The sequence below is a fragment of the Alligator sinensis genome, unplaced genomic scaffold (genome assembly GCF_000455745.1).
Source record: "Alligator sinensis unplaced genomic scaffold, ASM45574v1 scaffold452_1, whole genome shotgun sequence".
Lineage (NCBI taxonomy): Eukaryota > Metazoa > Chordata > Crocodylia > Alligatoridae > Alligator > Alligator sinensis.
In genome coordinates this window covers 171,802-195,181 of record NW_005842869.1, presented here as the reverse complement: position 1 = coordinate 195,181, position 23,380 = coordinate 171,802, and the positions used below count along the sequence as shown (strand labels likewise).

The window sequence follows — 23,380 nt, the reverse complement described above, 5'->3', positions numbered from 1 at the left end:
CAGGCACCGTGTGGCCTGCTGGCCCTGCCGGGGTTGCAGGCTCGAGTGCCTGCTTGCAGCTCCCAAAGCCTGGGCTCCATGCACCAAACCATGCACCGTGATGGGCCCAAGCAGTCTTACACTGCTCCCAGGTCTGGGTCTCTGTGCACTGTCCCTGTGAGCCATCAAAAGCCCAAGTGGTCTTGCACCGCTCCCAAGGCTGCTCCTCCGTGGCAGCTTGAGGAGCCTTGGGACTATTGCCCACCAGGAGAGAGCTCCCCAGCTTTTCTTGGCTCCACTCTTCTTGCGTCCCTCACCGCATCTGCCCCTCGTACTGGGCACGCAGCTCCTTTTATATGCTCCAGGGCTCCGTCCCTGAAGTCTTCCGACCTGACAATTTACAGTCTTCAATCAAGTCTGGGGGAGCTCTTCTCCACCTCCTTTAAAGAAAGGGGTGTGACTTTATTTCAATTGCTGCCTCCTGATTGGTGGATGGGCTCCACCAATCAAAGCAGCAGGATCTCAAGCCTGGGACTCAACCCAAGCTCTGAAAGGTGAGCCTGCTACAACTGCAAGGAGTGAGTTAGACCCAAGCAAGAGCAAGGGCATTCACTTTGAGTAATGCCACTCACATCCTGAAGTACTTGATCATAAGTCACCAGAATTTTGCAAATAATCCCTGCCTAAAAAAGCAGCAGCCTCCTCTCTTCTTCCTCCTCCATAACAAGACACCTTCATTCATAGCCAAGGATAGCATCCAGGCACAAACACATGAAGCCATGTAAATATCATGGACACATGTACAAGAGGGTTGAGGAGATAATGGGAGCATCAACAAGAGATGTTTACTGTGGAGTTGCCTAATTAGCTCTGGAGTAAACATAGTGTGTCTATACTTGCAGTGCTATTAGGCAGCAGGAAACTAATAAACTCTCCTGCAGGGTAGTACTTGTAATTACAAGTACTATCTTCCTTCAGCATACTTTACTTCACAGCAAATCACATATAGATGCTGACCCAGGAGTAAATTGCTCCTGGTCAGCCCAACCAGCAGGGGGCCACACTCCTATCTGCTGCCTAGCCACCTGGCTCAGCAGCTGTAGGAGTCTCATGGTACAGCCAGCTCCTCCACTGCCTGATGCAACCATCCACTGCCTGGGCGTGACCCTCCTCATGCCTCCTGCCAGCCTAGGATGGCCCCACTGCCTCCACCAACTGGAAGCTGGGCTGAACTCCATGTCCCCTGCCAGTCCAGGGCTGGCACTCGGATAGCTGTGACTGGAGCCTGGAGCTCCCCCCTGGCTGCTGCAGGGGGACAGAACAGGGCAGGAGCAGCCCTGGCCTAAACTGCTCCTCCCTAACTCAATTTGCTTTTGTCCTGGGCACACATGTAGATGCTGTGCCTGGCAGTAGTTTATGGGTATTCATTGCTTGTGTAGATGCGCCTAGGTAGCTCTATATTTTCGCCTTGTAACATGGCAGTCATTGGTCAATCAGGCTGGACTGACTCCAGAAGCCGCTGGCATACATGCAAACCTACTTTAGTGCAATGGGGATGACTGGTCAGGGCTCTGAGAAATCTACTAGAATAAAGCTGGTCTTTATGTTCTTCAAATTATGTAGCAAAGAATAATAACTAGGGGATGATAGTTAATATAATGATTATGATTCTCTGAGCGGTCTATTAAAAGATGCTGGAATGAAGCAAGATGCTCTATAGGTTGAGAATCACTGGTTATACTTAGGGCCCTGAGAAAATCACAGTTTTGTGGACTGCTTGGAAACCACGAAATTCACCCTGTACCACAATTTTTAAGGGTTGTGAGCATAGGCGGTAGAAGACTGGGGCTAATGGGCCTTAGGCTCTTCAAATACGGGGCAGTGCAGAGGGCCACAGGGCAGCTCGGGTGTGGGGTCTGAGTGGCTGCAGCGGAGGGCGGGGGTGGGGAAGAGGGATGGGGATGAAAGTTCCACTGGACTAGCTGGCCAGGCTCCATATATTTCACAGCTCACCCCAGGGCCCCACCCCCATGCTTCTTCCCCTTCCTCAACTAACCTGCTGTAGTAGGTAGTTCTCGGCATGCCCATCTGGCTGCAATCCTGGCTGTGTACAGGCTCCATGTCTGTCTGTGTGCGCCCCTCCCCCGCCACTGTAGCTGCCCAAAGACCATGACGAGGCTGCCTTGTGGTCCTCAGTGTTGCCCTGCATTTGAGGGGGTTAAGCCCCATTAGCCCTGGCCATCTGCTGTCTATGGCTGTATGCCTGCCTGCCACACGTACACAGGTAAAGTATCTTTTTTCACGGAATATTCATGGAACTACCAGGGCCTGTTTGCCAAGATCAATGGTAGTTCCATGAATATTCCATGAAAAAAGATACTTTACCCACGCACGTCACAATTTTTTTTACAAGAAATCAGTGATTCTCTCAGGGTCGTAGTTATACTGGATCATTTTATCAGAAGCTTTTCTGCCATTTTTTGCTTCCTCTTCATGCCCTACATGAATCCGAAGATAGAAAAGAACTTTGCTTCACTAAGGACATTTGTAGTCTCCCTAGAAGGGTAAGAGACTAAACATCACAGGTAGTATTTTCATACAGCAGTTTACAGATTTGGACAGACCTGTTCTTTTTTCATTGCTACTACAGTGGAGTGACAGAGGAATTGCTGCTTGGCTGAGTGCTCCAATATCCATCACGGTGCTGCCTTACTTCTTGGGAATTAGCTGGAGGATCTTCTGATGAACCTGATATATTAGGGTGAGCTCCATTAGGGATTATATAATTTACAGCAGTAGTGTGCCTCAAGCCAAGGGTTACCAGAGGGGAGAAAACATGCCTTTGCTTTAATTCCCTCAATTTTTCCAACTAGTCCTCTAGCAGTACCACCCCAGGAAAGGCCACCTTAAGGGAATATGATTTTGTTTCTGTTAGGCTTGGATGTACAAGTCTTTCTTGACCTCAGAATGAGAAGATACAGCTGGAAGGATAAGTTATTAGATCACACACAGCCTACCTCCTGGGATACTGTGGAGCACTGAAACTATTGTATGTTTTTGAGCATTTTTTTGTTCACTTATTTGTTCCATTTCTTCTATGGCAGTGGTTCCCAAACTCTGACAGATTGTGCACCACCAGTTTAAAATGATACAACCTTAAGTACCACCAGCAAATTTTTCAGTTCAACCTTAAGTACCACCAGCAATTTTTGTCATATAAAGTAATTATATCTGTTAACGTGTACCACTGACAGGTTGTCTGAGTACCACTGGTGGTACCCAGATCACAGATTGGAAACTGCTGTACTACGGGAAGACAGAGTCCATAGTAGCTAAAAATCTGTCTAGTTATCAGAAATTTCTCAATATATAGGTCTTTATAGATCACAATCAAGCATCTTCTTAATATGTTATTTGATAAGCTAAATAAATTGGGTTCTTTAAGCTGTCACTGTGAACTGTGTTTTCCAGCCTTTGCACCTTTCTTATAGTTTTTCTTTGAATCTTCTTGAAGTTTTCAACATCTTTTATGAAGTGTGCATACCTCTAACTGTACCATGGTACTCCAATAACAACCTTGTCAGTGCTGTGTACAGACATAAGATAACTTTTTGTATCATTTACCCATAAAAATCTCACTAGCTGTGTACATACATGTGTATTAGCTCAAATTCTTTCGGCTAAAAAATATCTAATGAGGCGGTGCATACATACTGTATGACCTTAACTGGTCCCCACCAAAACAAGGAGCACAGAATGGGTCCACCCATCAGTGCCACCTGTAACAAGGAGATGGAACATCTAGAGTGTGTAGTTGCTACTTCAGGGGTGTAGGTTGTACCTGTGTTGGTCTAAAGACATAGGCAGTTAAGGTTCTTTGGGTAAATCAGATATCTTTTATTAGACCACCTCAAATAGTAGGAAAAATTCTTCTTAGCTAGCTTTCAGGCACAAATACCCTTCGTCAGGTTATGGAAGTGTCTGCAGATGGTCTGTGCTCTTCCTGGATGGAGTGGTAAAGCAGCCAGAGGCAAGAAAGCCAGTCAATTAAAATGTAAATTGAGGTGGTCAGTAGGTGAGCGACGGATAGGGGGTGCAGAGGGAGGGGGAAGGGGGAATGAATGTAGCTGTAGTCAAAGGATGAGAGACAGGAGGGTGGGGTGGGGAAGGGAATGAGAATAGCTGGTAAAAAATAGAGAGTTTACCTGGGGAGTCAGATGTTAGGCAGGTTATAATGTGTCATAAATCCAATGTCTATATTTAGTCCATGATTTTTTGTATCCAGTAGGTACAAAAAAGATTTTAAAAAGTAGTTGCTTCTTCATAATTTTTTTCTTTCTTTAAACCTAATATTGTTTTGAATAGTGTTAGCTTCTTACTGTCATTGTTACTTTATTTTTCTCCAGTCAACCTATCGGGAAGAAATGTTACTTAGTGCCTTTCCCCTACAGGAGGCATGTCTACATGTGCATTAATGTGCTATAGTTACTGCACGTTAACTTTAGTACCTGTAATAACAGGTACTAACTCAATGTGTAGTAACCAGCGCTACTGCTCAGTAGCACCAAACACACATTTTTAGTGATGCTAATGTTCAGTAGACTAATTCTACTGTGCATTAGCACATTACATGGCTTTTGCCATGACGCACTAACATGCAGCAGAATTAGTCTATTGCGCATTTAGCATCTTGTGTAGATGCACCCAGGTCTGATGAAACGAAGTCTCTGGGTTTTAAAATCTGTCTTTCTAGAAGGCAGCTTTACTTTGAAATCATAGGCATATTAAATAACACTTTAGTTTTGGGAAAAGCTATTTTCCAGACAAATATTCAGTAACAATTGCACAATCTGCTGCATACAGACACAGCCTCTGAGTGTGGTTTAGCATTTGAAGAGGCTACCTAGAGAGGCTGTGGAACCTCCACCTCTGGATATATTCAGAAGCAGGTTAGACAGACATTTTGACTGGGATGGTTTAGTCAGGGATGATCCTGCCTTGAGCAGGGGGATGGAGTAAATGAGCCCAGGGGCTACAAATAGAGAAGCTTGGACGTGCCGTATGTGACGCCGCAGACCTGTCTGCGGTGCCACACACCACACATGCAGACATTCCCTGCACTGCTACCTTGCAGTCCTGGGACTTCATAAGATCATAGGCAAGTCAAGGCATGCTAAAAAGCAGGGTGGCCCATGTGGTGGCAGTGCACACAGTACAAAACCAAAGCCTGGACAGCTGGAGCCATATTTTGGCAGCTGCAGCCTTGGGAGGCTCCCAGGACCCCAGGTAAGGCTGCTGGGGCCAGCACAGTTGCTGGCCCTAGACTCCTCTACCCCACCCAAGGTAACCTGCCATGTCAGCAGAGCACATGTGGCATGGGCATTCCCCACGGACAAGTGGCAGTGGCACAAGGTGTTCTGCTGGTACTTGTCCCTGGGGAAGCAAACATCCTGACTCTTCTGGATGCAGCCTCAAGTTCCTTTCCAGCCCTACTTGCCTATGATCTTATGAAGTCCTAGCTAATATTCCAGTAACCAGTAATGCTGTGAAAGGATGTGCATGAAGAAGTATATAAGGAGAGAGGAATTTGGGGCCAAGCTTGAAAATCTTGTTAGCAACAACAACAACAACAAAAAAAGTCACTAGAGACTGAAACTCTCTCTCCCATGCCCCTCATGGGGCTGCACATGTAGGACCCACTGTCAATCTTCCACCTTCCAGAATGCCCCCTCAATGGCCCAGCATGAGGCAAACTGGTTCACATTTGAATTTGGACACTTCATCTTGCAACCAAATGTGACACATGCCTGGACCAAGAAGCAGAAGAGTTGGTGGGTGTTGTTGGAGTCAGCCTCTGTGAGCCAGGAGAGACGAGACAAGAAAGGAGAGGGGGGCCATGCTGGAAGATGCAAACAAGCAAGCAATAAATCCAGAGGACCAGAAGGATTTACAAAAGCTAATCCAGGTAATGAGATAAGAATCCATAGTCTCTGTTTAAACCATAATTAACACAATCCAGACTGTGAATGATTTCTTGTTCCACGATTTCCTGTTCAAATTGGTTTCTGCCTTAGAACAGCCAACCTCAGGTCAGTGATGGAATGTCCAGGGATTTTAAAATGTTCTGCCACAGGCCTCTGCATCTTTCTGCAGCTGATATCAGATCCATTTTCATTCATTTTTTTTCATATTGGGATCACCTCATCTGTCCCATGTAGATAGCAGAGGGGCACTGTGAGCAGGTGATGGCATATATGATGTTGGTAGACTTGCAAGTGAATACATTTCCAATGTTATAATCGGTGTTATTCACCCTAGTGATGATATGGTCTGTACTGATGTTGGGGCACAACAGGTATCTGGGTCCATTGCAAGACCTGGTGCCTCAGTGAGACTGGGAGTTAAGTACCTTGTTCCTTGAGAGATGCCATTTAAGATTCAGGGGCTTGCCTACACACCAGGACAGGTTTGCCCCCCATGACTACTTTGAGATGGTTATCCTTTTCCAGAAGGGTTGAAGGTCATTAATGATGTGACTAAAGTGTTTAAACTGGGAGCAGCATGTGACAACCAGAGGGACTCTTGTCCTTGTCCCAAGCCTGGTATTGTAGCAAGTTGGAGTGAGATTTGAGTCTGACTTTGTTGATCTGAGTGGCTATGGTTTTGGGATTGTATTGTAATTCTAGAAATTCCTGGTCCAGACCCTTACATCTGCTCGATGCAGGTTGGTGGGATCAGAGCAGATATGGTTATAATGCAGAGCTTGGCTGTAGACAGTGGCTGTAGTGGTATGCTTAGGATGAAATCTGGTGGCAAAGGTAGCTGTGGTTCAGTTGACTCTTTTTTCTTTTATATATACATATATATGTGGTGGCAATGTATTATATATATATAATGTGGTGGCAATGTGTCCATTGCAAACCTTCACTGTATAAGAAATGAATTTTCTTGGTGGAATATTCCAGACTTAGTCTGATGGAGGGGTGGATACTATTAAAATTCTGATGACATTTCTATAGAGATTCCCTTCTGTGTACCCATACAATTAAGATGTCTCAGTTTACCTTGGGTAGGTCAGGGGGAGGAGAGGGCACGTATGAGAAAATGGACTTCAAGATCTGTCATAAATAAGTTGGCATATTGGTAGGCCATATGTGTGCCCATGGCAGTGCCATTCACTTGTAGGTATAGGCACTCCCCAAACCTGAAATAGTTGTGTGAGGACAAAGCTGGAGAGTGTAATGCAAACAGAAGGAATTTTCTCTTTGGGGTAATGTTCTTTATGGCTTGTAATCCAGTTCAATGTGGGGGTGTCAGTGTATGAGATATCCATGGTAGCAAATATGGCATTAGCTGGAAACTTGTCAATGAATGCCAGTTTCTTTAAGAAATCTGTGGTGTTTTTCAAATAGCTGGCAACTCCAGTGGCATACAGGAATAGGATAGAGTAAATGTAGCTAGACTCATTCCATGATGGGGTCAGTGTCAGACAGTGGGTTGGCCTGGGTTACCAGGTTTGTAGATCTTGGGTAATAAGTAAGGGTTGCCTGACCTGGGCTTCTAGGAGGCAGAAGCAGCAATCCTCTCCTTTGTTTCCTGAGGCAGATCCTGTAAGAGTTTATCCAGTTCCTCCTGGTATTGTGCTGTGCATGATACAAATATGTCACCTTCTGTGGTACTAGCTAAGAAGAAATTGGTATGTCAATACTGACTTATTAAATCCTGCTTGTTCCAATTGCCTGACAGATATATTTTTCAGCTCTAGTACCTTCATACCTCAATTATCAGTGTCTGATTTCTGCATTCAGGAACATCAGTGTTGTGGTGTGAAAAATGACTTCATACTATGACTGTAGCCCCATCTGTACAATCATACCTTCCCATTAGTAAACAGCCTTTTCCTCTACAGCCATCTTCAACATTGGTTGCATACATGGTGATCTAGTCTAATGCAATGGTTGGAAACTGTCTCATGATTATCACTGGTTTTAGATATTTCCATGATCATTAATATCTATCTGCAAAAATGGAACCTAGATCTCCTCAACATCTTTCAACACAGACATCTGGACAAATCCAGATCTCTTTTTAAAAGAGTTGTATTTCTTTGCCTCTTTCTCACCGTTGTTGTAAGAAGTCCTTCTCTAGCATGACCTCTCGTTATCTAAAGGAGGCACAAAAATAATTACTTCTCATCACATGAAACATATCAGATTACAATCTGTATGGATTCTATCGTTTTGAAATCATGTGCCATTTTCTTATGGACTACAATCTTGGCTCTACTGGGCCACACCGAGTCCCTATCTTTCAATTCCATTATGACGGGGCACTGGGGTGTGCCTGTCCCTTTAAGAGGGCAAGCAGCCTGAGAGAGGTTTGCAGATAGATAGCAAATTGGGTAGTTAAGGATTCACCTGACCAACACAGAGCTGGGCTTGAGTCATATAAACTCAGCGCCTGAGCCAGTCTGGCAGTCCAGCCCTGAGAGCTTTGAAGGCAGGAGCTCCTGGCAGCAGAGCAGCAAGGCTGCTGATCAGATGGTGAAACTTAGTAAGAAACGCTGCTGGTCTGGGAACAGGAAATTGCTCGGGCAGAGAGGGGCTTTTGATGCAGGCAAGTAGCCTTGTTTTGGGTTTAAATATTCATGGAACTACCAGGGCCTGTTTGCCAAGATCAATGGTAGTTCCATGAATATTCCATGAAAAAAGATACTTTACCCACGCACGTCACAATTTTTTTTACAAGAAATCAGTGATTCTCTCAGGGTCGTAGTTATACTGGATCATTTTATCAGAAGCTTTTCTGCCATTTTTTGCTTCCTCTTCATGCCCTACATGAATCCGAAGATAGAAAAGAACTTTGCTTCACTAAGGACATTTGTAGTCTCCCTAGAAGGGTAAGAGACTAAACATCACAGGTAGTATTTTCATACAGCAGTTTACAGATTTGGACAGACCTGTTCTTTTTTCATTGCTACTACAGTGGAGTGACAGAGGAATTGCTGCTTGGCTGAGTGCTCCAATATCCATCACGGTGCTGCCTTACTTCTTGGGAATTAGCTGGAGGATCTTCTGATGAACCTGATATATTAGGGTGAGCTCCATTAGGGATTATATAATTTACAGCAGTAGTGTGCCTCAAGCCAAGGGTTACCAGAGGGGAGAAAACATGCCTTTGCTTTAATTCCCTCAATTTTTCCAACTAGTCCTCTAGCAGTACCACCCCAGGAAAGGCCACCTTAAGGGAATATGATTTTGTTTCTGTTAGGCTTGGATGTACAAGTCTTTCTTGACCTCAGAATGAGAAGATACAGCTGGAAGGATAAGTTATTAGATCACACACAGCCTACCTCCTGGGATACTGTGGAGCACTGAAACTATTGTATGTTTTTGAGCATTTTTTTGTTCACTTATTTGTTCCATTTCTTCTATGGCAGTGGTTCCCAAACTCTGACAGATTGTGCACCACCAGTTTAAAATGATACAACCTTAAGTACCACCAGCAAATTTTTCAGTTCAACCTTAAGTACCACCAGCAATTTTTGTCATATAAAGTAATTATATCTGTTAACGTGTACCACTGACAGGTTGTCTGAGTACCACTGGTGGTACCCAGATCACAGATTGGAAACTGCTGTACTACGGGAAGACAGAGTCCATAGTAGCTAAAAATCTGTCTAGTTATCAGAAATTTCTCAATATATAGGTCTTTATAGATCACAATCAAGCATCTTCTTAATATGTTATTTGATAAGCTAAATAAATTGGGTTCTTTAAGCTGTCACTGTGAACTGTGTTTTCCAGCCTTTGCACCTTTCTTATAGTTTTTCTTTGAATCTTCTTGAAGTTTTCAACATCTTTTATGAAGTGTGCATACCTCTAACTGTACCATGGTACTCCAATAACAACCTTGTCAGTGCTGTGTACAGACATAAGATAACTTTTTGTATCATTTACCCATAAAAATCTCACTAGCTGTGTACATACATGTGTATTAGCTCAAATTCTTTCGGCTAAAAAATATCTAATGAGGCGGTGCATACATACTGTATGACCTTAACTGGTCCCCACCAAAACAAGGAGCACAGAATGGGTCCACCCATCAGTGCCACCTGTAACAAGGAGATGGAACATCTAGAGTGTGTAGTTGCTACTTCAGGGGTGTAGGTTGTACCTGTGTTGGTCTAAAGACATAGGCAGTTAAGGTTCTTTGGGTAAATCAGATATCTTTTATTAGACCACCTCAAATAGTAGGAAAAATTCTTCTTAGCTAGCTTTCAGGCACAAATACCCTTCGTCAGGTTATGGAAGTGTCTGCAGATGGTCTGTGCTCTTCCTGGATGGAGTGGTAAAGCAGCCAGAGGCAAGAAAGCCAGTCAATTAAAATGTAAATTGAGGTGGTCAGTAGGTGAGCGACGGATAGGGGGTGCAGAGGGAGGGGGAAGGGGGAATGAATGTAGCTGTAGTCAAAGGATGAGAGACAGGAGGGTGGGGTGGGGAAGGGAATGAGAATAGCTGGTAAAAAATAGAGAGTTTACCTGGGGAGTCAGATGTTAGGCAGGTTATAATGTGTCATAAATCCAATGTCTATATTTAGTCCATGATTTTTTGTATCCAGTAGGTACAAAAAAGATTTTAAAAAGTAGTTGCTTCTTCATAATTTTTTTCTTTCTTTAAACCTAATATTGTTTTGAATAGTGTTAGCTTCTTACTGTCATTGTTACTTTATTTTTCTCCAGTCAACCTATCGGGAAGAAATGTTACTTAGTGCCTTTCCCCTACAGGAGGCATGTCTACATGTGCATTAATGTGCTATAGTTACTGCACGTTAACTTTAGTACCTGTAATAACAGGTACTAACTCAATGTGTAGTAACCAGCGCTACTGCTCAGTAGCACCAAACACACATTTTTAGTGATGCTAATGTTCAGTAGACTAATTCTACTGTGCATTAGCACATTACATGGCTTTTGCCATGACGCACTAACATGCAGCAGAATTAGTCTATTGCGCATTTAGCATCTTGTGTAGATGCACCCAGGTCTGATGAAACGAAGTCTCTGGGTTTTAAAATCTGTCTTTCTAGAAGGCAGCTTTACTTTGAAATCATAGGCATATTAAATAACACTTTAGTTTTGGGAAAAGCTATTTTCCAGACAAATATTCAGTAACAATTGCACAATCTGCTGCATACAGACACAGCCTCTGAGTGTGGTTTAGCATTTGAAGAGGCTACCTAGAGAGGCTGTGGAACCTCCACCTCTGGATATATTCAGAAGCAGGTTAGACAGACATTTTGACTGGGATGGTTTAGTCAGGGATGATCCTGCCTTGAGCAGGGGGATGGAGTAAATGAGCCCAGGGGCTACAAATAGAGAAGCTTGGACGTGCCGTATGTGACGCCGCAGACCTGTCTGCGGTGCCACACACCACACATGCAGACATTCCCTGCACTGCTACCTTGCAGTCCTGGGACTTCATAAGATCATAGGCAAGTCAAGGCATGCTAAAAAGCAGGGTGGCCCATGTGGTGGCAGTGCACACAGTACAAAACCAAAGCCTGGACAGCTGGAGCCATATTTTGGCAGCTGCAGCCTTGGGAGGCTCCCAGGACCCCAGGTAAGGCTGCTGGGGCCAGCACAGTTGCTGGCCCTAGACTCCTCTACCCCACCCAAGGTAACCTGCCATGTCAGCAGAGCACATGTGGCATGGGCATTCCCCACGGACAAGTGGCAGTGGCACAAGGTGTTCTGCTGGTACTTGTCCCTGGGGAAGCAAACATCCTGACTCTTCTGGATGCAGCCTCAAGTTCCTTTCCAGCCCTACTTGCCTATGATCTTATGAAGTCCTAGCTAATATTCCAGTAACCAGTAATGCTGTGAAAGGATGTGCATGAAGAAGTATATAAGGAGAGAGGAATTTGGGGCCAAGCTTGAAAATCTTGTTAGCAACAACAACAACAACAAAAAAAGTCACTAGAGACTGAAACTCTCTCTCCCATGCCCCTCATGGGGCTGCACATGTAGGACCCACTGTCAATCTTCCACCTTCCAGAATGCCCCCTCAATGGCCCAGCATGAGGCAAACTGGTTCACATTTGAATTTGGACACTTCATCTTGCAACCAAATGTGACACATGCCTGGACCAAGAAGCAGAAGAGTTGGTGGGTGTTGTTGGAGTCAGCCTCTGTGAGCCAGGAGAGACGAGACAAGAAAGGAGAGGGGGGCCATGCTGGAAGATGCAAACAAGCAAGCAATAAATCCAGAGGACCAGAAGGATTTACAAAAGCTAATCCAGGTAATGAGATAAGAATCCATAGTCTCTGTTTAAACCATAATTAACACAATCCAGACTGTGAATGATTTCTTGTTCCACGATTTCCTGTTCAAATTGGTTTCTGCCTTAGAACAGCCAACCTCAGGTCAGTGATGGAATGTCCAGGGATTTTAAAATGTTCTGCCACAGGCCTCTGCATCTTTCTGCAGCTGATATCAGATCCATTTTCATTCATTTTTTTTCATATTGGGATCACCTCATCTGTCCCATGTAGATAGCAGAGGGGCACTGTGAGCAGGTGATGGCATATATGATGTTGGTAGACTTGCAAGTGAATACATTTCCAATGTTATAATCGGTGTTATTCACCCTAGTGATGATATGGTCTGTACTGATGTTGGGGCACAACAGGTATCTGGGTCCATTGCAAGACCTGGTGCCTCAGTGAGACTGGGAGTTAAGTACCTTGTTCCTTGAGAGATGCCATTTAAGATTCAGGGGCTTGCCTACACACCAGGACAGGTTTGCCCCCCATGACTACTTTGAGATGGTTATCCTTTTCCAGAAGGGTTGAAGGTCATTAATGATGTGACTAAAGTGTTTAAACTGGGAGCAGCATGTGACAACCAGAGGGACTCTTGTCCTTGTCCCAAGCCTGGTATTGTAGCAAGTTGGAGTGAGATTTGAGTCTGACTTTGTTGATCTGAGTGGCTATGGTTTTGGGATTGTATTGTAATTCTAGAAATTCCTGGTCCAGACCCTTACATCTGCTCGATGCAGGTTGGTGGGATCAGAGCAGATATGGTTATAATGCAGAGCTTGGCTGTAGACAGTGGCTGTAGTGGTATGCTTAGGATGAAATCTGGTGGCAAAGGTAGCTGTGGTTCAGTTGACTCTTTTTTCTTTTATATATACATATATATGTGGTGGCAATGTATTATATATATATAATGTGGTGGCAATGTGTCCATTGCAAACCTTCACTGTATAAGAAATGAATTTTCTTGGTGGAATATTCCAGACTTAGTCTGATGGAGGGGTGGATACTATTAAAATTCTGATGACATTTCTATAGAGATTCCCTTCTGTGTACCCATACAATTAAGATGTCTCAGTTTACCTTGGGTAGGTCAGGGGGAGGAGAGGGCACGTATGAGAAAATGGACTTCAAGATCTGTCATAAATAAGTTGGCATATTGGTAGGCCATATGTGTGCCCATGGCAGTGCCATTCACTTGTAGGTATAGGCACTCCCCAAACCTGAAATAGTTGTGTGAGGACAAAGCTGGAGAGTGTAATGCAAACAGAAGGAATTTTCTCTTTGGGGTAATGTTCTTTATGGCTTGTAATCCAGTTCAATGTGGGGGTGTCAGTGTATGAGATATCCATGGTAGCAAATATGGCATTAGCTGGAAACTTGTCAATGAATGCCAGTTTCTTTAAGAAATCTGTGGTGTTTTTCAAATAGCTGGCAACTCCAGTGGCATACAGGAATAGGATAGAGTAAATGTAGCTAGACTCATTCCATGATGGGGTCAGTGTCAGACAGTGGGTTGGCCTGGGTTACCAGGTTTGTAGATCTTGGGTAATAAGTAAGGGTTGCCTGACCTGGGCTTCTAGGAGGCAGAAGCAGCAATCCTCTCCTTTGTTTCCTGAGGCAGATCCTGTAAGAGTTTATCCAGTTCCTCCTGGTATTGTGCTGTGCATGATACAAATATGTCACCTTCTGTGGTACTAGCTAAGAAGAAATTGGTATGTCAATACTGACTTATTAAATCCTGCTTGTTCCAATTGCCTGACAGATATATTTTTCAGCTCTAGTACCTTCATACCTCAATTATCAGTGTCTGATTTCTGCATTCAGGAACATCAGTGTTGTGGTGTGAAAAATGACTTCATACTATGACTGTAGCCCCATCTGTACAATCATACCTTCCCATTAGTAAACAGCCTTTTCCTCTACAGCCATCTTCAACATTGGTTGCATACATGGTGATCTAGTCTAATGCAATGGTTGGAAACTGTCTCATGATTATCACTGGTTTTAGATATTTCCATGATCATTAATATCTATCTGCAAAAATGGAACCTAGATCTCCTCAACATCTTTCAACACAGACATCTGGACAAATCCAGATCTCTTTTTAAAAGAGTTGTATTTCTTTGCCTCTTTCTCACCGTTGTTGTAAGAAGTCCTTCTCTAGCATGACCTCTCGTTATCTAAAGGAGGCACAAAAATAATTACTTCTCATCACATGAAACATATCAGATTACAATCTGTATGGATTCTATCGTTTTGAAATCATGTGCCATTTTCTTATGGACTACAATCTTGGCTCTACTGGGCCACACCGAGTCCCTATCTTTCAATTCCATTATGACGGGGCACTGGGGTGTGCCTGTCCCTTTAAGAGGGCAAGCAGCCTGAGAGAGGTTTGCAGATAGATAGCAAATTGGGTAGTTAAGGATTCACCTGACCAACACAGAGCTGGGCTTGAGTCATATAAACTCAGCGCCTGAGCCAGTCTGGCAGTCCAGCCCTGAGAGCTTTGAAGGCAGGAGCTCCTGGCAGCAGAGCAGCAAGGCTGCTGATCAGATGGTGAAACTTAGTAAGAAACGCTGCTGGTCTGGGAACAGGAAATTGCTCGGGCAGAGAGGGGCTTTTGATGCAGGCAAGTAGCCTTGTTTTGGGTTTAACTCAGAGAGAAGTTTTTTTTTTGTGTGGGGGGGGTGCATGACAGAGTGCTGAGATGCTTTGTATTTAGGTTGCACCAGTGGTTTAGCCTTGAGCCCTACTGAGGACAGCTCAAGGCAGATTCAGAGAACTGGTAGTCCAGGAGTTGCCTGGGGAGGCCCTGAGGGCCTGGAAGCTCAGGAGGAAACCAAGGTCCAGGAGAGACTGTAGCCAGGGACTGCCAGAACCAGTGAGCCTGGTGATCTTGATTGACCTGAGAGTGGGTACAGGGCCCAGGAGGGGCCATAGGTACAGGGGGCCACTGCTTGGACCTGCAGTCAAGGAGGCTGGAGCCTAGAAGTCAGGTCTGGTACTGTAGGCCTGTGCTAAAAGGACCCAGTGACAGCAAGAGCAGAGGATGCTGACAAGGCTGAGACCCCTACAATAGAGTGTGATGGTACAATAACACCTGTGAGGCTTGGGGCATGGTGCAGGGGTGGAACAGAGCCATACAATTAGTCCTTAAGGCTACAGGTGCCTTGTAGAGGAGCAGTTAGGCCGAGAAGGCCTATTGAGCCTGAGATCATAGCTGAGACAAGTAGGGTTCAGGGGAACCCTGCTGGAGATTTAATAGGACCAGGGCTCACTCTAAGGCCCATAGGTAGCCTCCCTTATTCAGTCTTCAACAAGATCAAGTCATGATGGGCAAACAATTGAGGAAGGGCAATATTGGAGTCAGAGCTTGGCAGGAGCCACACAGCCACCATGGGCTGTCATGCCTGTCTGGGGCTCAGACCTGCCACATCCATAACTTAAAGAAACCACATCTAGGAATAAATCATCTCACAGCTGAACCATCCAAGTTGGTACAGCCACCTTGGCAAGGTCACTTTCATGACTTGAATCCAGAACTTCTGAATAAAGATGATGTTCCTATGGAGGAATATCCATATCAAACTCCTCTTCTGGGAATTATGTCTTTCCCAGAGAAAGCATTAAATCCATTAATGCTAGCTACAATAGATACTGTTTGTGACCTGCTTAAGAGGAGGCTGATAGAGATCCCTTTAGCAGTTGTCCAGAATCTTTAATAAATTACTGTTTCATTAATGACCCTTGCAATGTCATTTGGTGATGCTATGAATGAGGGTATCCTTAAGCTGTCCAAAGATCTTTGGCAGATTTCTGCCACATGAGAAAAACTGATAAGAAACAGGTTTCCCTGATAAATTTGAGTATTTTTTTTAATTAGGCAGCATTTTGTTCCCTTCCTGCTCATGTAATTGTCCAGATTTGATCATCTCCTTTCCTTTTTGGTTCATCTAAGTGCTAAAAATGCCACTTATGCACATATTGAAACTGTATTCCTTAGAGGGGCACCAATACATTGGTTCCATATTGGATCAGCACCAATATAAGGAAAATTGACTGTATTGGCAGTCACCTTTTTCTTGGCTGATATGGCCAATTAATGTGGCTGAAAAATGCCATATGCAGCCACAGCACAGCATCCAGGCAGCCAGGAGTGCATCCCAGCAGCATGGAGAGCAGTCAGGTCCTCCTGGTAAGTCTTTTGGTGTGGTGTGGGGAAGGGCAGACTGAGGCCCCAGTGGTAAGGGAGGAAGAGGGGCTGGGGCAGCAGCAGGTGCTACCCAGCCAGGGCGGGATGCAGGACCGAGCCACACATGGGGAGAGGGGGTGGCTCCCACTGCTATGTGCACCCCTGGGGGAGGCAGGGGGAGCGTGTGCCCCCCGGATCTGCATGTGAGGTGAGGGGCCAGGGCTGAACTTGGTGCAGGCAGCAGCGCTGCCTGGGGGGCTACAGGGGTGGGGGTGGGGCTGCAGCTACTCCAAAATTTGCCATAGTCCCCCCACCCCCCTCCCAGCACTGCTGTCACCCACCCCGAGCGCAGCCCATCCTAGCCTCCCACCTGGAAGAGCCCGCGTGCAGCCCTGGTCCCAGCCTGCAGTGGCAGTCCGTCCTCACCCTGTGCACAGATCCGGGGGCATACGCCCCCCGCCTCTCCCAGGGGTGTGTGCAGTGGTGGGAGCCAGCCTCCCTTCCCCTCTCCCCTCCTCCTCCTCCCGACAAACCTCTTGCAGGTCTACCCCAGCCCCACTCCCTCCCTCTCTGTGGGGGCCTTGATCTGCACCCCCTATGCCCGTTCTGTCCCCCCACCCCTTCACCCCCAACAGACTTACCAGCCAAATGTTGCGTTCCATGCTGTCCAGCTGCATGTTGGCAATCGGATCGGTATCAGTCAATATGGCTTGTTAAAAATTGGCCATCATTATTGGCCCAAAAAATCTCTTATCATTGCACCCCCTACTATTCCTGTGTATGTAGCCCTGTGCACATGAATGTCTATGTATGACCATGTAGGCATGCAGCCTGGGCATACAAACTAGCAGCTAAGGCCATATGCACACTCCTTGTGAATGCGAAGAAGTCTTAGATGCTCAGGAATGGAGCTGGCCAGAACATACAGTCAGACTTAGCCCTGGGACCAGAAAAATGGGATGGATCTCTTTTTCACTTATAGCTCAGTGGCTAAGGCACTCAAGTGAGACGGTCCCAGAGAAGGTTTGAATCTGGCTGTCTTAGACTTTGCAGTACACTTCACGAACCACCATACTGCAGGTCATCCATCATCTAGTTCCTTCTACAGAGCTCCTTTTGAAGCTGATCCACTAAAGTAGTTATTGAAAAAGAATGGATACGGGGCAGTGCAGAGGGGAAAAGGTTTTGCCTCATTAGGAGCAAGGGTCCCAACTATAACCTAGTGTCCTCTTCTTTCCAGGCAAGCGTTCACCTTACTGAGCCACAGTCTCACACAGTCTCAATTGGTTTTTTTAATTTCTGGTCCCAGATACCTCCCTCCTGTGGAACTTCAAAAGGAATGCAGAGCTAGCAGTTGACCTGTGACATGGTAACTGGCCTGCTGTGCTTGGCAGAATCCTGAGGAAGGTGTAAAAACCCAATACCTGATGAAGGCTTAACCTCCCCCCTCCACCCCCCACCCCCACTCAAAAAAATCCCAGCAAAACCAACAAAATCCAACACCCTGACACATGTATCAGCAGAGAGGAGGGGCTGTGGGGGAGGGAGGGTTGGAATTGTCCCAGGCCCATGTAGCAACCAGCAAAGCCCAGAAGCATGGAAAATACCCACAGTAGAACATAGGCATAGCTAGGCCTAGATCATCCCTGACCAGTGGCTGTCCAACCTCTCTTGAACACCTCCAGTGACAGAGTCCATAATTTCCCAACACAGTTTGTTCCACTGCCTCTCTGTTCTAACAGTGAAGAAACTCTTCTTTATAGCCAATCTAAATGTATTTTGCTGCAGCTTCAAGCCATTGGTGTGCCCTACTCTGTAGCAAGAGAGAAAATATGTTTTGCCTTCTCTTTATGGCAGCCCTTCAAGTATTTGAAAAATACTATCATAGAATCATAGAAAATTAGGGTTGGAAGGGACCTCTAGTCCAACTGCACGCTCAAAGCAGGACCATCTCCAATTATATTATCCCAGCCAAGGGTCTACCCGGGTCTTAAAAACCTCTAAGGACCAAGATCCCACAACCTCTATGGATAACCTGTTCCAGTGTTTTACTGTCCTCTTAGTGAGAGAGTTTTTCCTAATATCTAACCTAAACTTCTGTGGCTGCAGCTTTACACCATTGCTTTTTGTTTCTGTTATCTGCCACCATTGAGAACAGGCTAGCTCAGGGACGGGCCTTTGCCACCTAATCCCTGGCTTTTGCCGCTGGAAGTCCCTCCCCTTTGCTCCTGGACATACTCTTTTTTTTTTTTTTTTGCGGGGGGGAGGGGGTTGCCATCTGTGCCTGTCTCTGCTCGATGATTCGATCCCACGCCGCCTTTGCCCGGGCAGCTGGTCTTGCTCACCAAGGAACCTCGTGTAGACCCCGGAGACTTCCTGGATTACCTTTGGGGTATCTCCCAAACTTACCTGCCGTGACTTCGGATGGTCGTTCAGTGAAGGGGGTCCCCTCTGAGGATGCCTCCAGAGTTGTCACACGTCCTGGCAGATGTTCACAGGGCTCCAACCTCCCCTACACCCCGGCCACACTCCAACTGATGAGACGAGCCTCAGGATCTTTTGCAGCTAGCCCCTGTTGATGTCTTGCTCAGTTCCCACATGTCCTCTCGTGGATGGGCGCCTCGGACTCTGGCTAGACCCAGAGGGTCTGGTGACACTCTGCCTTCAGAGTTGTCCCTCTTGATGCCCTGCGCATTCTACGACGTGTGCTGTTGGTCATTGCCATGTTCTCACGTGGTCTTTTGTCTCCAAATGGGGTCTCTAATTCCCCAAACCTGGTGTGGTATGCTAGGCTAACCTGCTCTAGGCAGGGAACTAAAATAGATCAGACTAAGAAAGAAAAACATAAAAAGAACACTCACCACCAGAAAACCCCACGTCATGAGAATAATCCAATACGAAAGAAAAAGGAATTAAAGACAAGACTACAAGAGGAACAAGACAACGAGAAGAAAAAAAGAGAAGAGGAGCAACCACAGGGAGAGTCCTGTGCCACCTTCGCCCCTAATGCCCCTAGACTAACGCATCCCCTGGGTCAGAGCCCATGCCTTCACCCCAGCCAGGGTTTCTCTTTTCCCCTCTGGGATCCTCCTCCGCCCTGGAGTTGTGGCACCCGCTGCTCCCTGCTGGTCTTCCCCGGCACGGGGATCTCTCGCAGCTCCTGCTGTCACCTCCGCTGCCGGCCTCGCTGCCAGCTCCTTTGATCCCCGCTGGTCTTCCCCGGCACAGGGATCTCTTGCAGCTCCTGCTGCTGCCGCCGCTGCTGGCCACAGCAGCTGGATGCACTCCGCCTGGCGGTTCCCTACCGCTCCTCCAGCACTCGGCATCCTCCTTCCCGCACTCTCAGGGTCAGTTTTTATCTTCGCCAGGTGACATCTCTTCGTGACGTCACCCGACTCCAGGTGGAGACGGGCACAGCTGATAAACCGCTCGGGTGGTTTTCCTTGGCGTGCCTTGTCACTTCTCTGGACCCCTGCAACAGGTAGGTTTTTTCCTTCTTTTATTTTCACCTGGGGTCTGCCTCTGGATGAGGCTTCCCCCTTGCCCGCTCCTGCATCCCTGGGACACCATCTTAGAACCAGAAAAAAACACATCATACACTAAAAGTCAATCACCTACTATAACATATTTAAATTTTATTACAAAAATATTTTTGTCATGATTTGTGTTTGTGTAGTGTATATAGAGGTGATTGCATAATAACTCAAAACTAAATTTTTAGTTTTGTATATTGTGGGAGGGGTGTATGGTGGGGTGTGTGTGTGTGTGGTAGGATGTGGGTGTTTGTAGGGGGGTTGTTAGGGGGTGTGGCTTCATGGGGGAGCATAGGGTATGTTGGGGGGTTGTAGATATGTGAGGGGTTGTAGAGGCATAGGGACCTCCCCCACACACCCCCCTCATGGTGCAGCAGCAGGCAAGGTACTCAGAACTCAGGTGCCTGGTGGGGCGTGGTTCCAGCCAGTGCTGCACATCGCAGGAAGGGGTGCAGCCTCCCCCAGGCTACCTGTATCACTGGTGCTCCCTGGCATTCATGTGCAGCCCCTGCACTTGCACAGCAGGAAGGGAAGCCCTGCGTGCTGAAGCCAGCTGCCTTCCCCACTGGGGCTGCGCTGCAGGGGACAGAAGCCCCAGGCTTCTGTGGGGCAGGAAAGGCAGTCAGCTCTAGCACATGGGGGGCTTCTGCCTTCCCCTGGGGGGGCAGGAAAGGCAGCCAGCTCTAGCACGTGGGGCTTCTCTCCTGTGCTGCACAGCCTCAGTGGGGAAGGCAGCTGGCTCCAACATGTGGGACTTCCATCTTGTTCTGTGTGAGTTTAGGGGCTGTGCGTGAATAGCAGGGAGTGCTAGTGATACAGAGGCCTGGGGGAGGCTATGCCCCTCACTGTGATGTGTAGTGCTGGCCAAAGCTGCACCCTGCCGGACACCTGCTCCCTGAGCACCCCATCTGCTGCTGCTGCCATGGGGGAAGTGTGGGGGGGGTCCCCACACCCCTCATCTTCCCTCACACCCACACACTGCTCACCCCAGCCCTCTGCTGCCACCACCTGCTGTCCCCCTGGGTGCAGGCTTCACGCTGCTACCAGCCTCAGCCCCATGGCTCTGTACTCCCACCCAGCTTCAACCCCGTGCCTGCTACTTCCCTACGTGCTGCCTGGAGCCAGCAGGGACTGGGGAAGCAGAGCAGATCCCTGGGGGCTGCAGCAGCAGCAGAAGCATCCCCACATGAAAACTGCATGCTGGCCGGTGGGGTCCTTCCGCCTACGAAAGTGGGAGCAAGATAATAGAGTATGTTTATGGGCAGGGAGCGGGGGTGTACATGTGGCCACCTCACTCCCATCCATGTGGGCAGAAGGGCTGGATGGGGCACAATTTATTGGTGGGTGCCGTGGGCTGGATGAAAGTGCTTGGTGGGCCGCATCTGGCCTGCGGGCCATATTTTGCCCAATCCTGGTCTAGCTCCATCCTCTTTGTAACCACCCTTCAGGTAGCTGAAGGCTGCTGTTAAATCCCCCCTCAGCCTTCTCTTCTCCAGACTGAATAAACCCAGTTGGAAGGGTTGAAAGAAACCTTAGGAGGTCATCTAATGCAATCCTTGCTCAAAACAGGACCATCCCCAACTAGATAGTTCCAGCCAGGTCTTTGTCAAGCTGGGCCTTAAAAACATCAAAGGATGCAGATTCCATCACTTCTCTAGGTAACTTGTTCAAGTGCTTCACCACCCTCCTAGTAAGAGTGTTATTCCTAATATCCAGCCTAAACTTCCCTTGCTACAACTTGAGACCATTGCTCCTTGTTCTGTGATTTGTCACCACTGAGAATAGTCTAGCTCTATCCTTGTTTGGAACTACCCTTCAGGTAGTTAAAGACTGCTATCAAATCCCCTTTTAGTCTTCTTTTCTCCAAACTAAATAAAACCAGTTTCCTTAGCCTCTCATCGTAAGTCATGTGCCCCAGTCCCTGAACCATTTTCGTTGATCTCTGCAGTACTCTCCAACTTGTCCACATCCTTTTTATAGTGGGGGGCCCAAAACTAGACACAGTGCTCCACATGTGGCCTCACCAGTGCAGAATAGAGCAGAATAATTACTTCTTTTGATCTGCTGGCAACGGTCCTACTAATGCAGCCCAGTATGCTGTTAGCCTTCTTGGCAGCAAGGGTACACTGCTGACTCATATCCAGCTTATTGTGCATTCTAAACCCCAGGTCCTTTTCTGCAGAGACTTACCCTTGGTGAATCCAAGATGACCATTCCTAACCACCTTCTTCTCCTCCAAGTGCTTAGAAATTGATTCCTTGAGAATCTGCTCCATTATTTTTTTCCAGGGACTGAGGTGAGGCTGATGGGTCTGAAGTTCCCGGTATCTTCCTTCATCCCTTCCTTAATGATGGGCACTATATTTGCCTATTTCCAAGTGTGTAGGACCTCTCTCGATCACCATGAGTTTTCAAAGATAATGGCCAGTGACTCTGCATTCACATTGGCCAACTCCCTCAGCACCCTGAGGTGCATCGCATCCAGTCCCATAAACTTGTACACATCCAGCTTTTCTAAATAGTCCCTAACCTGTTCTTTCACCACTATTGCCTGCTCATATCCTCACCAAAGTATACTACCAGGTGCAATACAGGTTTCCTGCACTTTATGTGGGTTCTTATGTGCAAATTTGTTCTTATGCAATGACCCTTTTTATACCAAAAATGTGTTATATGTGAGGTAAATTTGCTCTTATTGGTGTGGCAGAAGCCCGTAGTCAACTGCTTTGTGTGGTGCATTGTGGGAGTGAGTCACATGAAAATATAATCTCCTGTGTGGATCTGTGCTCCTCACTTGTACATGTGTTTCTGTATTTGTCATCCCCATTTTGATAATGCCCTGTGCTTGTGTGTACTGTCTGCTGTTGGTGAGTAGCAAAATTGTCTTGTAAAAGTGGTAGAAATGGGTCTGGGGGTCAGTACAGCTGAGGTCTTATTTGTTACATTGTAAAGTCAGTTCCCTTTTTATGCAAATTCAAGTTATGCGCCATTTTTCTGGAATGCATGTGTGGCGGGCCAGTAGGAGGCGCTCCTGCGTTGTGCCACCCACCTCACTGCGCCCAACCACCTTCTAGGCTCTGAGTGCCTCCCTGGGGGTGCCTCACGTCTGGCCGGCCCCCTTCCTGGAGCACACCTACTAGCCTGGGGGTAACACTGCCACCACCCAGGGATGGGCTTGATTCTGGCTCTGCGCACCCTGGGAAACACAGGCCTAGTAGCCCTCGAGGGTACTTGATTCACTTCAAGAACTTGGGATGCTTCCCTCAGTTGGAAGCACAAGTAGTGGTCTCCCTTAGTCAGCCGAACCAAGGGGACCCCAAGGCATAATCTAGACCCACTCCCAATAAGTCTCCCA

At 46.7% G+C, this 23,380-nt stretch overlaps 1 protein-coding gene across 3 annotated transcripts in view; it reads left to right on the top strand.

Annotated features, from left to right (window-relative positions):
- Positions 1 to 23,380, top strand: part of PCDH1 (protocadherin 1) — a 242,007-nt gene that overhangs the window by 101,174 nt on the left and 117,453 nt on the right. The window contains exon 5 of one of the 3 annotated variants that reach the window (XM_025191894.1): positions 5,701 to 5,837. The exons of the other annotated variants lie outside the window; for them this stretch is intronic. Coding sequence (XP_025047679.1) covers positions 5,701 to 5,726 — 26 coding nt within the window. The 3' untranslated portion in view covers positions 5,727 to 5,837. Of the gene's footprint in view, positions 1 to 5,700; positions 5,838 to 23,380 lie in introns of those variants that run through there. 3 annotated transcript variants of the gene reach the window in all.